Genomic DNA, 18,215 nt, shown 5'->3' on the forward strand with positions numbered 1-18,215 from the left:
TTAATAACATTAATTAGAGTTATAAGAAAATGTACTTATCAACCCATAATGGGGTCACAGGGATAAGGGAGAAATAAACCCATACTGCATGTGTAGGGAAGAAGGTAGTTTGAAGGGAAAAAAAGAAAGAAAAGATTACTTTATTTTATTAAGTGGAGTTGAAAACCTCTTGAGAATGCATGTGGGGGAAAAGAAAAGAATTATTCCTATTAAGTTTGAACCTCATAGACTTGACATTTACAAAAGTTTTGTTTTCCTCACTAACTGTTTTTTATTACGTATCACAATAAAATACAATAGGCCTTAGAAAGTTTATTTAAAAAACTACTACTTTGGTGATCTGCTGATTCAACCCTCAATTGCAAAACTGTGAGGAAACATTGGGTGTCAGGGATTTCTCCACAGAAGTAAACCTAAACTAACACCATGAACTATTAAATGCAAGACACTTGAAGCGGAAGAAATTTTTTCACAGCTATAACATTTAAAAACTTTAGTTCAGTCTGAAAAATGAAGGCCCAGTCTGGGGGCATGTCACTTTTAGGGACTATTCACATACTTAATATTAAGCACGTGTAAATCTTTAAAGGACAGGGCCCTAAATACCAAAATTAACAGGCTAATCTGCAACGTGACTGAAAAGTATATCGAAAGCAAGCTTAAAAATTAAGAACTGCACCTAAACACATTATTAAAGGTAGTTTAGGTTTAAAATATAAGCTTTATTAAAATAAAACACCAAAAACACTTTTACAGTAACTTATATTAATATCAAAATGTTCATGATCTTTTAAAATTCAAACAAACAAACAAAAAAAAGAGGTTTTGGTTTGGATTCAAACATTCCCTTGCAGCATGTGAAACCCAAACACTAGAGCATACATAATACTATTGCACAAAAAACAAAACATGAAATAACTAGTCCACTTGCATTATCATCAAACACACAGTCGGAAAAATAAACCAAGTGCACAAAAGGGGGAAAAGCAAATTAGATTTTTAAAATGTTTTCAGTTTTAATACCCTAAAGAAGCAGTTCCCAAACTGTGGTCTGTGGATTACCAGTGGCCCACAGGATACTTGATGGTCTGCTGAGAGCTGACACTGGCGCTCCTTGTTTGCAGCTGCTACGTTTCATTAAATAAATAATATTTTCCTAGTATAACTTTTCCACATAAATTATGACAGTCTGGTGGCAACTACTGCTATGTGATTGTTAATGGGAGGTGAAGTATCCACAGGAACCTATTAGAAAATTGTCCACTTTATGAAAAGCTTTGAGAATCTCTGAGAATTAAGGTTACTTAACAGGTAAAAAATGTTTTGTTTTTGTTGTGTTTTTTTGCGGGGAGGGAGAGAGAAGAGATTTGTATGTGGAGGGGGGATTAACGTATGAATTTTAACATGACAATGTATTTTTAAAAGAAATTTTTAAAACATTTACATGTCACACAGATGAACTCTAATCAGACATCTAAATCAGATTAGTATACAATATGCACCTTGTTCTTTAAACAGAAAGAGGACATTTAAAAAGCATACCTGTTAAATATGTTCTCACTTGTAGCGTACTTGTCCAGTCTTCCCAAAGGCGTCAACATTTCATCTTGAGAGACAAAGTCCAGGGCTGAAGGTATAATAATCACATCAGACTCTGAGCTGTAGTCATCCACACCAACTATCAGAGACATCAGAAATATTCCTTATAATCACAATACTTTAACACTAAAATGATGCCCTTATCTGAGGACAAGCAAGTCTAGGCAAGAATCTCTGTCTCAAATAAATATATACTGAACCACATTTTAAAAATACTCATTTTCCTTTACAGTTGTTTTCCTTCTACAAAGCCCTCTTTGAATAGGTCAGTGTTTAATCTCAAAACCTATTTGCTTCAACTTGCATGCCATTTGCTCCAACTTCCCAAGTCTGAAATGTCACAAAATGTTTAAAGCTGCAGTAGTTATACAACATTCCCATTTGCATACATCAAATGACTGTTGACTAATCCTCTGACTCTTCAGTCAACTCAACTTTTTAAAAACATCTAGGATTAAATATTTCAGTTAAATAAAAAAAATCTATAACTATTGAAAGGTATAGTTTTTGCAGACAGTGTACATCTGGACTAAGAAGCAATTAAATATCAATGCAATTAAAAATAAGGTCTACTAAGCACAAAACAAAAATGCACACAAATGAAAGTTGAGTACAAAAATTAACTTCAAATATTTGCTGTAACATTATAGTCTGAAATCAAATCTAAAAAATATTTACCAATGCATCTACTTCTCTATAGAAAATATAGATCTGAAACATTAACTGCACATTACACGTACACTTCAAGCAGCTTTATGCAGGCACATACTTGCATCCACATGCAGCCTCAGTAAAGTTACTGGGGCTGTGCATGGGAAGTTCTGCATGGAGCCGAGCGAAGGATGTGGCTTAAGCTAAGTCTCTGAATGTGTATAACTCCTCTGAGGGTATGTCTACACTACCCACTGGATCAGCGGGCAGCAAGTGATCCAGCGGGGGTCAATTTATCACATCTAGTCTAGAAGTGATAAATCAATCCCTGAGCACTCTCCCATCGACTCCTGTATTCCACTGCTGTGAGAGGAGCAGGCAGAGTCGACGGGGGAGCAGCAGTAGTTGACTCACCGTAGTGAGGACATCGCGGTGAGTAGATCTAAGTACGTCGACTTCAGCTACATTATTCATGTAGCTGAAGTTGAGCAACTTAGATCGATTCCCCGCTCCCCCCCCAGCATAGACCAGGGATAAGTTAATTGAAGATTCAGTATAATGACCAAGGACCCAATCCTGTAATCTTTACTTACGTGAGTATTCCCACTGAGCTCAAATGAGACCACTCTTATACCAAAAAACTGCAGGAACCCCAGGTCAAAGGTATTACCACTGTAGGTCTGACGTCAGAACACTGTATAACTACTTCCTAGTCTGTCTGGTTATTTAAGTTCTGCCATATAAAATTTTCAAGGCTAAAAACTTGCTATAGCAGTTTAGGACTATATTTTTTAAAAGAAAAATCAGAAAAATAAACACACTCCTCTACTCACCTTTAATAAAATCATACTCTGGGTATGTCTATGCTGCAATTACAAACCTGCAGCTGGCCAGTGACAGCTGACTTGGGCTCATGGGCTCAGGCTAAGGGCCTGTTTAATTGCAGTGTAGACATTTGGACTCAGGATTGATTCTGCACTGTAGGACCTTGCGAGGTGGGAGCATCCCAGAGCTCAGGCTGTAACCCAAGCCTGACTGTCTACACCACAATTAAACAGCCCCTTAGCCTGAGCCTCACAAACCCAAACCTGTCGGCTGGAACAGGTCAGCCGCAGGAGTTTAATTGCAGTGCAGACACACCCTAAGAGATCTGAAAATTAGCACTTCACACATATAATTTCTTTTCAATATTCCAAATGCATGTAACCGTGATTTTCTGAATTGAATCCTTACACATTTTAGTTTTCAAAATGTGCCCTCCTTACATACCACACTATAATATATTATTTTAACCTAAGGGAGTGATATTTTAGAACCTAATGATATTAACAATGTTTCTTCATATGTAAAGTCATGTACCCATTCCCTACCTGGGTAATAAACTGCCATTCTGTAATTGCTATAGAAGGTGATCACGAGGAAATATACATGGAAGTTAATGGATGGATGAGCAGCAAATATCCTGAAAAAAAGCTAAGTGGCCAAATTCTACTGTAACTGGGAGTCAAATGTATGGGTTTCTTAAGGGAAATCAGGGAGAAAGGAAGAGAATAAGATTTGGGTAGGGAGGCAGCTGGCAACCAATTTACTAGGAGATCCAGTGCAGTAGCAGTGGGGAAATGTGGAGGAAAAGGTGGTGATAGAGTTGCACTTAGAGGATAAGAGAAGACAGACATTCTGCAAACATGAAGTCAGACTGGGTGAAGTGATACTGAACTACTCAAGAGCAGGGCTCAGGAAAAGATCAGTTGTGTAATCAAATGAGTGCAGCACAAAGGGAAAACACTTAGCAACCTGTTGCTTACACAACTAAACAGGCACTTGGGGAGGGCAGAGGTGGTTGAGATTTAGGATATGTCTTCACTACCAATGTTAAAACACGGTGCTTTAACATGGCTGTGCAGCGCTGGGAGAGAGCTCTTAAAAAAAACCAAAAAACAAACAACAACATGAACATCATGAAGGGAGTAGCTCCCAGCACTGGTGCAGTCTACACTGCCACTTTACAGCGCTGAATCTTGCATCGCTCAGGGTTGTGTTTTTTCATACCCCTGAGCAAGAAAGTTTCAGCGCTGTAAAGTGGTGGTGTAGACAGACTGCAGGGTTTCTTTTGGGAATAGGTCTTTTTCTTCACTGGGGGATAGGAGAGGAAGAGAAAGTGTGCATGAGTTAACCCAAAGTAACCTTCAACTTGGCCTGCTAACTCAGGTGAAAACTACAAACTGCCTTGTCTTTGTCATGATTTTCCTTACCTTAGTTAATTCAAGTTAAGACTACACCTTTTTTTCATAGTGAAGATAAGGCCTGTGAGATTTTGTTTTCTAAGGATTGCCCAACGCATAGTTTTTATTCCAATTTAATTATATTGGTTTAAACCTAGACACCCAGGAAATAAGACATACCAGAATAAGCCCCTTTATACCATTATAACTATGTCCACATTACCGGTTGCATCAATTCAACTATATTTGTCTCTAAACTAATACAGTTAAATCAGTATAAAAACTATGGGTAGACAAGCTCTTACTGATTGTTTAAGTAGGGAGGTGTTTGCTTCTCTTTTCATGCTATGCATTATATTTTTAACAGATGCTTGGATGCCTAGATCCTGGGATACGGGTATTATGTCTAAACTGAAATTAAAAAAATCTACTAGAATGCTCCATTAATATGGCAAGTCATAGCTGAAGCGATTAAGTGTGAATTCTTGTGAATCTGATTAGTTAGTGCCTTTGTATGTTGCACTTCATACACATAAACCATTATAAATGTCAAGAATTATGGAGGCATGGTAGCGGTAACAAAGTTAAGACTGTGAAATTTTCCCTTTGACAGATTTTAAAACCTTTTCTGTAGCTCAGTGTATTTGCTCTTTCCATAAAAATTAAAAAGGGGATGCAGTCTTTGAAGTTGCCTTGGATTTTTGAAGGTACAAATGAGCACTGACAAGGGATTCTGGGACAAGTAATAGCCCATAGAAAGTCTCTGTGACAGGGCAATTTTCTGCAATATCCTTGAAAAACCTTAGTGAACTAATCTTAGTAATCTTCAGAATCCATTGTATTAAATTCAAAGGTTATATATTATTGCGTGTCTCAATAATCAAAGGACTATATTGAACAATGTCACAGACAAGAATGGTCTTTTGCGACAATATGTGTGAAGTGGGTTTCCTGGGAAATATGTAAGAGGAGGTGAATGCATATTCCCCACCTCCAGTTATGCAAAAACCCAGCCTTTCATAGCTATGCCCTGAGGAGTCGGCCTTAGTCTGCTGATCACCTGCTACAGGAGGCAAGGACCAAAGACCCAAGCTGTAAAAGAAGAAAAGACTGAACTACTCATGGTTGTGCTAGTTCTGAGCTAAGGCTGTTTTGAATTTGTAATCAAACCCCACAAAGCTGTTTTCTTGTGAAGGACTGACTCCTATCAGACTCCTGGTAAGCTTATTAGAATGCATGTACATATTTTTTATTGTTTTAATAAGTTCTCTCTGTAATGCTTTCACCTTAAGAATAAATGTTCTTCCTTCTAAAAAGAGTTGTGTGGTAACTTGGGACTGCTGGCAATTAGTTATCACAGCCTTTGAAAAGAAATCAGAGAGCAGATGCTGGCTGCTTGAGGCAGTCTGCCTTGCTGGGGATATCACAGTGTAGGCTGGGAACTATGCAATCTGGAAAAAAACCAGGTCAGGAGGGAGGGAGACGTGTCTCTCTGTCCAAGAGAGTTGATGGCTGAGGAGCCAGGAGTCTAGAGTGGGTACTCTTTGTTGATCATGGAGGGGGCTGGCACATGATGGCATATATCACATTGGTAGATGCGCAGGTGAACGAGGTCATCTGGACCCATGGAAAGAAGCCGTTGAGGAATTCCACCATGATTTCAACAATTTCCATCTCACCATCAACCTCAGCCTGGACCAATCCACACAAGAGATCCACTTCCTAGACGCTACGGTGCTAATAAGCGATGGCCACATAACCACCACCCCCATATCGGAAACCTACTGACCGCTATGCCTACCTACATGCCTCCAGCTTTCATTCAGATCACACCACACGATCCACTGTCTACAGCCACGCTCTACAATTGCATTTGCTCTAACCCCTCAGACAGAGACAAACACCTACAAGATCTCTATCAAGCATTCTTACAAATACAATACCCACCTGCTGAAGTGAAGAAACAGATTGACAGAGCCAGAAGAGTACCCAGAAGTCACCTACTACAGGACAGGCCCAACAAAGAAAATAACAGAACGCCACTAGCCATTACCTTCAGCCCCCAACTAAAACCTCTCCAACGCATCATCAAGGATCTACAGCGTATCCTGAAGGACGACCCTTCACTCTCACAGATCTTGGGAGACAGGCCAGTCCTTGCTTACAGACAGCCCCCCAACCTGAAGCAAATACTCACCAGCAACCACACATCACACAACAGAACCACTAACCCAGGAACCTATCCTTGCAACTCTGTCCACATATCTATTCAGGGGACACCATCATAGGGCCTAATCACATCAGCTACACTATCAGAGGCTCGTTCACCTGCACATCTACCAATGTGATATATGCCATCACGTGCCAGCAATGCCCCTATGCCATGTACATTGGTCAAACTGGACAGTCTCTACGTAAAAGAAAAAATGGGCACAAATCAGATGTCAAGAATTATAACATTCAAAAACCAGTTGGAGAACACTTCAATCTCTCTGGTCATTCGATTACAGACCTAAGAATGGCTATTCTTCAACAAAAAAAACAGACTCCAATGAGAGATTGCTGAACTGGAATTAATTTGTAAATTGGAAACAATTAACTTAGGTTTGAATAGAGACTGGGAGTGGATGGGTCATTACACAAAGTAAAACTATTTCCCCATGTTATTCCCCCCCCCCGCCACTGTTCCTCAGACATTCTTGTCAACAGCTAGAAATGGCCCACCTTCATCATCACTACAAAAGGTTTTCTTCCACCCCCGCCCCCCCAACCCCTCCTGCTGGTAGTAGCTCGTCTTAAATGATCACTCTCCTTACAGTGTGTATGATAACAGCCATTGTTTCATGTTCTCTGTGTATATAAATCATCTCCCCACTGTATTTTCCACTGAATGCATCCAATGAAGTGAGCTGTAGCTCACGAAAGCTTATGCTCAAATAAATTTGTTAGTCTCTAAGGTGCCACAAATACTCCTTTTCTTTGAACCTGAAGTTGTCTTAAGTATAGAGGTTTCCACTAGAGCTGGCCAAATCACAGGATTTTCAGTTCACAGGAAATCTGTTTTTTAAAACAAGGTTTCACTACAATTCAGAACAAAACCAGATTTTTCTAAATTTGCCACAAACAAGGAATTGTGAAAAAATTTCAGTTTGAAAACATCTGCTCCCTAGGATCCCCCCCACAGCTGCTTAGTGAAATTGATATTCTTGTGGTGTTTCCCTGCTACAGCAGCACTGAAAATCAACAAGAATGTCAATTTCACTCAGCAGCTACTAGGGGCTCTGAGGCGCCAGATGGTGCCAGCTGGCAGAAGAGTCTGTAAGCCCTGGGGTCCTTGGTCTGAGGAAGTCCATACAGTGGAGCTAGCCAGGAAGTGCAGACCCTGGGAGCCCATCCCAGGATTTCCAGGCTCATGCTCCTGTGGCAGCAGGCCTGGAAGTCCTGCAAGGGTATGGTTGCCCTGAAGATACAAACCCTGGACGACTGGAGTCCCGGGCCTCAAGCAGCCCAACACATGGGATTTTGCTGTCTCTCCGGCTCCTCTGGAGCTGGGGGAAAGGCAGCAGGGAGGCAGAGTGCCCTGGGCTCTCTACCTGGCAACCATCTAGGCAAGTTTTTTGTCAATTTCGCTGGTAGCTCTTGTCAATTTCATCTTCTATCATTTCAATTTTCCCAACCAAAAACAAACAACTCGATCTAAAGTTTTTTGGTAAAACTAAAATTTTCTTGTGGAAAAATTTGGTTTTGCAAAAAGGGCATTTTTCATAAGAAAATTATTCTGAGGGAAAACGTTCAACCAACTCTAGCTCCCAGCTCTGCTCCTAAGATAACTTTATTAGCCAACAAGTCTTTATGGTTTCACCGGCTAGTAGCGTTGACCCAGCAAAGGCTATCAGACCAGCACAACAGGCACTGCTGCTAAGGAGTCTTCTAGAAGTAGTGGGTACAAATGAAGGGCTTTATGGTGCAGACAACAAAGGAGGACCACCCATGGCCACTATATGTCCACTTGTTCCACACCCACCCAACTCAGAGTGCTTCCCCACTCACCCACCATCCATGCTCTCTACATATTCCAATCTCAAGAACAACTTAGCCCTACCAGCCATGCTCCTGATAAAAGTCCATCTGGTTAACACCATCCTCAAGTGCTGCATGGAACCAGCTTACCAGTGGGAGCAGGGGAAAAAAGATGTGCACCACTCCTACAGTAATAGCTCCAACTTTTGAGGGCTCTGGCTCTCCACAGGTACTGCTAGAAAAAAACCCATCATTCTGTTGTCTGAATGCCTTTAAAGAACTGCAGCAGCAATCATTTTTATCAACTAAAGAGCAAAAGCCAAGCATTCATCCTGGCCTCCATTTTGAGAAAAATACTTAAGAAATAGCACTGGCACCCAAGGACTTATGGGCGTTTCACCTCTTCTTGCCACATATTTTCTAGTCACTGCTTATCAGTGAGCTGTGTCAAAAACAACAAGATAAGTAGTCCGGGGTCACTGCAGCTCCAATGGTGCAGTACAGAACAACCATGGATACAGCAAAAATTCAAATATAGCAGCAGTGTAGACACTGCACTGTTGGTACTTAAACCAATGCCACTCCACCAATTGAGTAACCAATGGTGCAATTATGGTCATTTATTGCTAGCATGGACGGGACAACATAACTCTAAGGCTAGGTCTACACTCAAAATCTAAGTCCACCCAGACGTCACGCACGGGTGTGACAAATCCACCTAACAAGCACAGTAGATAGTGCTAGGTCGACAGAAGAATACTTCCATCGATGTAGCTATTGCCTCTCAGGGAGATGGATTAAATACACCCATGGAAGAACCCCTCCCGTTGCTACGAGTGTCTCACTGAAGCGCTGCAGCTGTGCTGCTGTAGCATTTCAAATGTAGACAAGCCCTACCTATGCTAAGAAATAGTGTTTTAGCCTAGCCCAGGTGAAAAGATGCAGCAAGGTTCTTCCAGTTGATAAGAGCTGTCACACCATCTTTGACTACATTTAGGAAATCAAAGCACTACTGGAAATGGCTTTCAGAAAAGGTTCACTCAAACAGCTAATGAAAACAATTTAAATACTAATACTAGACAAACAGCTTAATGCCTTTACAGAAAGCATGTCTGAACCATGATGGAAACTTGGGTGAAACATGGTTAAAGGTGACCTTCAAAAGAAGAAAAAATGTTTTGGCTTGTGATCTTTGCTTCTTGATGTATAAAGACAGAATGAAGAGTGTTTTTTCGTTTTTTTGAGGGGGGAGGGGGCAAAGGGGGATTCCTCCCTCTCTCTCCTTTAAGGATAGTATGAAACTGAAGAAAAAGGTTCTACTTGTTTGTTACCAAGGCTTTGTCTACCCCCAAAAGATTCTATGCCAATTAGAGTACTCATGAAATTATGACAAGACTGAGACAAACCTCAACAATTAAGATAGGGAAAGAAATTTTAATCAGAGCTTATCTACACTTGAATTGCTGCAGCTGCGCCACTGTAGCACTTCAGGGTAGACACTACCTGTGCCTACAGGAGTGGTTCTCCCATCAACATAGGTCATTCACCTCTCTGAGAGGCAGTAGCTAGAGCAACAGAAGAATTCTTCCCTCAACCTAGCACTGTCTAACAGGGACTTAGATCACCTTAATTACACCACTCAGAGGCATGGATTTTTCACACCTCTGAGCAATATAGTTATGGTGACCTATTTTCTAGTGCAGACCAGGCCTTACTGTTCCAAACTCCAGAATACCCAATTAATTTACACCCCTGTACATCCACACCACACTTAAATCACAAAGTTACCAAAAAAGTGAGACGTTTGCCCAAAGGCTTGACATCAATTGAGTGTTTCTTGGAACTGTCAATAATATTAGCATTTAAATGATTTCAAGCAACAGCTAATCAAGGTGAATGGTGAGACCCAGAAGGTATGAGAAAATAATGATTTCCAAGAAGCAGTTATGGTCTATCATGTCAAAAATCTAAATCCTTAGCAATACCTAAAAAAAATAAGGTAGTTTGAGTCACTGTGTCAATTCACAGACTAAAATGTCAAGAACTAGCATACTATGATGCATCTGATGAAGTGAGCTGTAGCTCACAAAAGCTTATGCTCAAATAAATTTGTTAGTCTCTAAGGTGCCCCAAGCACTCCTTTTCTTTTTGCGAACACAGACTAACGGCTAAAATGCTACTCTGAAACCTGTCAGTTTAAAAAGAACCAAAAAAAAGTACTGAGCTCAAGAGTTTCAAACTCATTCTGCACTGAGGTCTAAATTATGGTCCATCAGCCAGGTTAGAGATTCAGATTTACATAATATACTCAATTTACAGCACAACTCCCACTTTACAGTTATTTATTATTTAATAAGGAGATCTTACTGATACATTCAGCATCACTAACTCAAAAATATGCTCAGGAAAATATGCTTAGCATTAGTATCACCACTGCTCAGCCTTAATTTCCATTCCTTCCTGATCCTCCTTTCTATGTGTGTGTATACGCACATGCACAAACATTCCTTTTTTTCCCCCCTTTGCATTCCTTTTGTTGCAGTGACTGCCAATTCCTACCATCTGTGGGTAGGTCTTCAAAGCAAATGAAGAGGTGATTGTAATGCAGAAAGGCATACCCATGCTAGCTTTAATCTAGTTAGCTCAGAGAACATTGGCAGCGAAGATGTCACTGCCTGGGCTTCAGTGGGGTAAGTGCCCTAGTATAAGCCCGCCAAGGAACCTGGGTACAGACTCAGGTAGCTAGCCTGAGCCAAAGCATCTTCACTTCTTACTACCTGCATGGGCTAGATTAAAACTACAGCAGCTATGCCTACCCACACTACAGTCAAACCTTTATTTGCTGTGTAGATTTACCTATGAGAGTCAAATTCCACTCCCTTCCGTCATTAAAATGATAAGCAATGACACAGTAATGTGTCACCGTTAGGCTTTAGAGCCAGCACCCCCATTAATCTCACTGGGGGATAAGGGAACTCAGAGCTGCCAGGGTTATTGTTTCAGATTATCTGCAGACTCAGGAAGACAACACTGCTTCACCCTTGGTGCATGTTTGGAAGTTTATCTTTGCAACTATGAGGGCAATAAATTTTAAATAAATAAATAAATGCTGAGATACTGCAGAATTTGATTATGCCATGTAGGCCACATACATATCCCAAAGCAGGCTTGGTTCAGCATTTCTCAAACTGGGGGTCCCAACCCAAAAGGGGGGGGTCACAAGGCTATTGTAGTGGGGTCACAAAAATCAAAAAAATATTGCCGGGGGAAAAAGAGCTGAAGGGAAGGGGGTACAGCAGCTGCCGTTCTCGGGTCACCCAGCTTTGAAGCAGCACCACCACTAACAGCAGCGCAGAAGTAAGGGTGGCAATGCTCCTATTAGTATGTACATTAATTTGCTATCATTTTAAGGGGGAAGTGTCATCACAGCCTAAAATATTTTTTAAAGGGGAACCCAGCAAAAAAAAGTTTGAGAACCCATGTGTTAGGTGGACCATTCCATTTTCAGTATGGAAGAAAAGAGTTATTTACTTAATCCAAAATCAGTACCTGTAATTAATCTGTATTTTTAATCAATTTTTCAGATTTCTCTCACACAGACTATTAATTTACTTTACTGACAAAATATTTTTGTGGGAGGGCAAACGCTAATCTTTTGTCATATTAAACTGTTCACTTTCCTGGTTATTGCTCTCAGACACATTCAAGAGTTCTATCAAGTACTGAAACTTTTCTGCCTCACAGTTCCTGTGCCAGATGAACAGTAATGGAACTGACAGAGGAATCTAACACAATGTGATTTTCCATCTTTAAGAGTGAAAAAGGACAACAAAGAACACATCTGCTGATCCAGAATAAAATGGGACTACTTAGGGCTTATCTACACAGGAAAATTTACCAGAATAGCTATTGCTAAATAAGCTTTTCTGCAATAAGCTTCTGTTATTCCAGAACTAAGTATTCACAAAGAAAGCTATTCTGAAATATTATTCTAGTCAGTTTCCCCATGTAGACAAGCCCTTTATAAGACACAAATGTATTACTATATAAAGAATCTGGTACAACATCCCTTACTTCTAGTCCAATTTCCCTTGGCAACAAGCTGAATGAGGTTCTTAAGGCAAGAGTCTACTAAACATAGTATTTAAAAAAAAAAAAAAAAAAAAAAAAAAAAAAAAAAAAAAAAAAAAAAAAAAAAAAAAGAGGTGGTGCCCAAAAAGGAGTCAAGGCAAAAGCAGAAGATAGCTTGAAGATCACAAAAGTGCATGAATATATAATCAGAAAAATTAAAAAAAAAATCCAGATATTTAGCATCTGTTTATCGTCACCACCGTATTAACATACAAATGTTCTTATACATTTTACATAAAGAGCAGAATCATCAGAGACATAGATGAACACGATTTGTTGGGGAAGAGTCAATATGTTTTTTGTAAAGGGAAATTATACCTCACCAATCTACTAGAATTCTTTGAGGGGATCAACAAGCATGTGGACAAGGGTGATCCAGTGGATATTGCATACTTCAGTTTTCAGAAAGCCTTTGACAAGGTCCCTCACCAAAGGCTCTTAAGCAAAGTAAGGTGTCGTGGGATAAGAAGGAAGGCCTCTCCTGGATCACTAACTGCTTAAAAGATAGAAAACAAAGGTTAGGAATAAATGGTCAGTTTTCAGAATGGAGAGAGGTAAATAGTAGTGTCCCCTGGGGGTCTGTACTGGGACCAGTGTTGTTCAACATATTCATAAATGGTCTGAAAAAGGGGGTAAACTTGAGGTGGCAACATTTGTAGGCAATACAAAACTACTCAAGATAGTTAAGTCCAAAGCAGACTGCCAAGAGTTACAAAGGGATCTTACAAACTGGCTGACTGGGCAACAAAATGGCAGATGAAATTCAAATGTTGATACGTGCAAAGTAATGCACATTGAAAAATATCATATCATATAAAATGATGGAATCTAAATTAGCTGTTATCACTCAAGAAAGAAAACTTGGAGTCACCGTGGACAGTTCTCTGAAAACATCTATTTAATGTGCAGCAGCAGTCAAAAAAGTGAACAGAGCGTTGGGAATCATTAGGAAAGGGACAGATGATAAAAAGAAAATATCATATTGCCTCTCTATAAATCCATTGTATACCCACATCTTGAATACTGCATGCAAAAACCAAACACCACTTATAGAAGTTGTAACAGAACATTGCATCCACAATAGCTGTCCTGTTTCAGGTGTATACCAAGCACCATGTCCACACATAACACATCCTTAGCCATTGCAAAAGAACTGTGTTGTGGTGGTCCCTGCACAGTTCCCCATCTTCTCCTCTGTGCTATTTTTCCCTGAAAGATGTAAGTGCTTACATTTGACAAGTGAAACAAGAAGGGCTAAGAAAAACTGAAATCTCAATGAAACATCATATACCCAAAGTGCAGAATTTCCCCTGAGTAGTGGGAGAGGTATTGTGGGACAGTACTGGGAGGGATACCTCCAATGCCAGCACTTTTTGTCCACATTAGTACTGCAACCATCCAAAATGACCAAATGCCTTGCTTTGAAGAGCAAATTAAAACTATGCTGACATCACCTGAGCACCACTGGAGAGACAACAGGATTTAGTAGGCAGAGCTGGATTAGGAGTCAGCCAAGAACAGAAACCAGATCTCCTTTGTCACTGACCTGTTGTGTGACCTTAGCCAAGTTACTTCACCTCTCTACCTGCTTCCCTCCACTATTTGTCTGTTTTGTCTTTTACTTATATTATAAACTCTTCAGAGCAGGATCTCTCTCTCTCGCTATATCTCTGTACAGAACCTAACTGTATGCTGGGCTTCTCTTTAAAATGTCCCATATATCCATGTCCTACAACAAGGACTTAACACTGTTAGCAGCCATAGTTATTAATTAATCTTTAACCATGCTATGTGTTGAAACAAACTACATTTAGAGACAACCAGTTATCTAACTGCTTATAAACTTGAGGTTAAAAAGTTGGACTATGGATAGTATGCAGTATAGTTGTGGCCGTGTTGGTCCCAGGATATTAGAGACACAAGGTGGTTGAGACAGTATCTTATATCTTTTAAGTTGGTCCAGTAAAAGACATAACCTCATCTACCTTGTCTCTGCACTATAGATAGGACAGAAGGCCATGTAACAGTTAAAAACACAACATAAAAAAAAAACAAAACAAAAAAACCACACCACACTCACCATAACCAACGATCAGAAGTTACCTAATTTTTCAGCTCACTCCTATCTATTACTATCTTGATTTGAAAATGACTTTCAAAAAACATTTTGACCATATCTGGGCATAAGACCACGTTTGCCAAACCCACTCTGACTGCTCACCACCACATTTTTTTTTTTTTTTTTTTTTTGAGATACACATAAATGGCTCTCCTACAGTGGACTTTTTTGTAGCCCAGACACGACTAAATTTAATTTATCCACACCTGTTATGTAATCCACCTTACAAAATACCTTCTCATGAAGATTCAGAAAGCACATTGTATAGTGATAACTCAGGAACCAGAAGGCAGGTGTTCCTGCAATGTCTTTCTAATTTCCAAAGCTATGCAACATACAACAGTAAAGTATATCAGGACTTCTGACAATGTTATTTGAAACTAACCTTTACATCTGTCATTTTCCATTCTGTATCCCAATAGCATTCTCTTGGTCTACCGTGCCCTTACAAATTAACTGATCACCATATTTAAATAATAGGGAGATCTTGTTTGTTAAGTAGACTGTTACTGTTATGATATATATAGATATATATGAAGACAAAGACAGATAGATATAAATATATACTTTATGTACAGCTATCTCACATAATACACCTAAGAGACCAATTTCACCTCCTGGCCAGCCTGATCCAGATGCCTTTCATTGTTTTAGATACTGGTCCCATTACCAAAATGGGCAAGAGGATTTTCTAGGGAACACATGAATTTTCCACCAAATTAGACTACAGTAGAGCAAAATGAAAGGCAAATGCAACCTCAACACCTGTTGTTGATGTTAATATTGGCAGTACGTTGCTAAGAATAAGATTGTGATTGCTTTGTAATTTTAGTAAGCAAAATTACAAAATAAAAAGGGAGCATAAAAGGGACAATCTTGAATAAATTCCAAACTACAGTAATCCATGCGTTCCTGGTCTCTATATGTAGAAACAGAGCCACACCCTATAAAATATAGCTGCCCATCTGCTTTGCAACACAAATGACTATGAAAGTATCACCTCAGTGCTCCCGATGTCCCAAATAATTATGTTCAAAATCTTTATCCTGATATTCAAAGTCCTCCAAGGGACCGGCCCTAGCTAGTTTGAAGATCTCTTCTTCTTGCACCCGTGATGTCCTATATTCTGTTGAAAGAGTAAAGGCTTATCTGCACTTGAAATGCTACTGCAGCGCAGATCCAGCATTGGAGCTGTGTTGCTGTAGTGCTTTAGTGTAGACACTACCTACACCAAGAGGAAGGGTCTCCCACCTGCGTAGGTAATCCACTTCTCTGAGAGAAAGTAGCTAGGTCAACAGAGGAATTCTTCCATTGGCCTAGCACTGTCTACACTGGGGGTTAGGTTGGCTTAACTATCTCACTCAAGGGTTTGGAATTTTCATACCCCTGAGCAACGCAGCTGGGCCAACCTAAGTTTAGTGTAGACCAGACCTAAACTCTGACCAATAGGACGAGACTTGTGAATGTATGAACTGCCACTTAAGATGAATTTAGCCTACAGTATTCACTCTTACAAAAGACAGAAGTGATCAAGGCCATCACCACTTTCAGAATTAAATGCAGAACTCAATTCTTTGATTTACCTCTACCTTAATAAGGTTTTCCTCATAACTCCTTTCCCACACACACACAAACTAAAGAAGTTACCTATCCTAGAGCCTGGAGAGGAAGCAAAATATTGTTATTTCTATTTGTAACTATATGAGAGATGCTTGCATACTATAGTGACAGGGACCACAAAAGCACCTAAATGGATATGTTTACCAGGGGAGGACGGTCACATGTCACCCAGTAATTTCTATTTCCAAACAATCTGGAATATCTTCCATAGAGAAATTCATTGTGTTAATGGTGACATTGTTTTGGTATCTGACTATCCCATATCTGCTAAGCCTGAGGGTTCAAAAATCTGGAGGTTTTATGCAAATTATAGTATGCCTTAACTTAGTAATAATGAATATATATCACTCCATTTGCTTTTATTTATAAAAGAAAAAACATTTACCACTTCTCTCAGCCCTCACCACAGTATTAGTTGTTCTTCTGCAGAGAGACAGGCAGGCTATAAAAGTCAGTAAAAAAAAATGTATAAGATATTTTGGTGCCTGTTTTGGCCTAGTGAAATTGAAGCATAAAGATGAATTTACACACTTGAGCCTAAGGCACCATGGTCATGAGGGAAAATGCACTGTCCAGTGTTCCCTCTAAGCTACGCAGATGCAAGTGCAGCACACTTGATTAGTAGAGCTGCGCACATCCAGTGACTTATGTTCAGGTCCCCCGCTGCTCTGCAGCCACATTACTCCTGCCCTCTGCCTTGTAGCACCTGGCTAGTTGCTCCTGGGACCGTCCTGCTCGCTGTGCAGAGCCAAGGGGGGCGCTGATATCAAGGTGTCCCCCTGCCTGCTGCCCACGTACCCCATCTCCACAGAGCAGGGGAGGGCAGACAGGGCTCAAGAGCAGGACGGAGCAGCTGAAGGAGCCTTCAGACTGGTGAGTACCTCTCTGCTTAAAGAGACATGACAGTCTCTCATACACTTTCCTAGCAGCCAGTGTACACACACACACACACACACACACACACACACAGAGTTCCCAGTACATATTTCTTGGTACTTCCTGCAATGCACATATATTCTCTGTAATTTTATTCTTTCAAAATGCTGTTATTTTAGTTTTTTGACTGGTCTATGCATTTCATAATTTTATTTCTCTCTTTAAGCTTAAATTTTATTCTTTGAGTAGTGAATTCTAAAATGCCTTCCCTGTCCTGGCTGGAGTAATTATCCCTCTGGTCATTTTTTTTTTTTTTAAACACACACACACACACACACACACACACACACACACACAGAGTTATCTCCACACACAGATCAATATATATATTTTTTGTTTCTACTGGTGGCGCACATCACCTCGATATTCATGCACATAACAATATTCATTCCACACATGGATGGAAAAAACTTTGAGGGAACATTGACACTGTCCCACCCAAACCAAGAAAAAACAAACAAACAAACAAACATGTTACATACTCCAAAGTAGCAGAAACCTGATACTCCTGGTTCCTTTGGGGTGACACACTCTCTCTGGGAGCTGTGAGTCACAAGGCCCTGCTGTGCCACTAGCCATAGGTTGCTCCTCCCAACAGCTTGTACAAAGTCCCCGCTGCACACAGAGAAAGTGAGGTATGCTATCCCCGCATCCTGTAGTCTCTACTTTTGCCTACTGACAAAGTGGGGGTGAAACATTCTAGACACACATGCTCACCAGTTCCCTTCTGACAAGTCTCCCCTCACCTCTTATCTGTCTCTTTGTCTCTCTTTCCCCCGATTCTCCTTTTGAGCATTTTCCCTTGGAAGGAAAGTACCTGCTTCGCATAACCAAGGGGTGATCATCATCAGCAGGAAACAAGAAAAAGGGAGAGAGAAGGAGCCAGTGCCCCCAACTCAGGAGAGGCAAGGTGGGTG

General features: G+C 40.2%; 1 protein-coding gene across 4 annotated transcripts in view; it reads right to left on the reverse strand.

Annotated features, from left to right (window-relative positions):
- The window catches only part of PPP4R1 (protein phosphatase 4 regulatory subunit 1), a 62,684-nt gene extending 58,926 nt beyond the window's left edge, over window positions 1-3,758 (reverse strand). The window contains exons 1-2 of one of the 4 annotated variants that reach the window (XM_043508108.1): window positions 3,621-3,758; window positions 1,543-1,678 (exon numbers count right to left, since the gene is read on the reverse strand). In XM_043508108.1, coding sequence (XP_043364043.1) covers window positions 1,543-1,678; window positions 3,621-3,639 — 155 coding nt within the window. In that variant the 5' untranslated portion in view covers window positions 3,640-3,758. The remainder of the gene's footprint in view (window positions 1-1,542; window positions 1,679-3,620) is intronic. The other 3 variants (XM_043508106.1, XM_043508105.1, XM_038389924.2) reach the window with 3 other exon arrangements.
- Between the last annotated feature and the right edge of the window lie 14,457 nt (window positions 3,759-18,215).

The sequence above is a fragment of the Dermochelys coriacea genome, chromosome 2 (genome assembly GCF_009764565.3).
Source record: "Dermochelys coriacea isolate rDerCor1 chromosome 2, rDerCor1.pri.v4, whole genome shotgun sequence".
In the NCBI taxonomy this organism is placed as follows: domain Eukaryota; kingdom Metazoa; phylum Chordata; order Testudines; family Dermochelyidae; genus Dermochelys; species Dermochelys coriacea.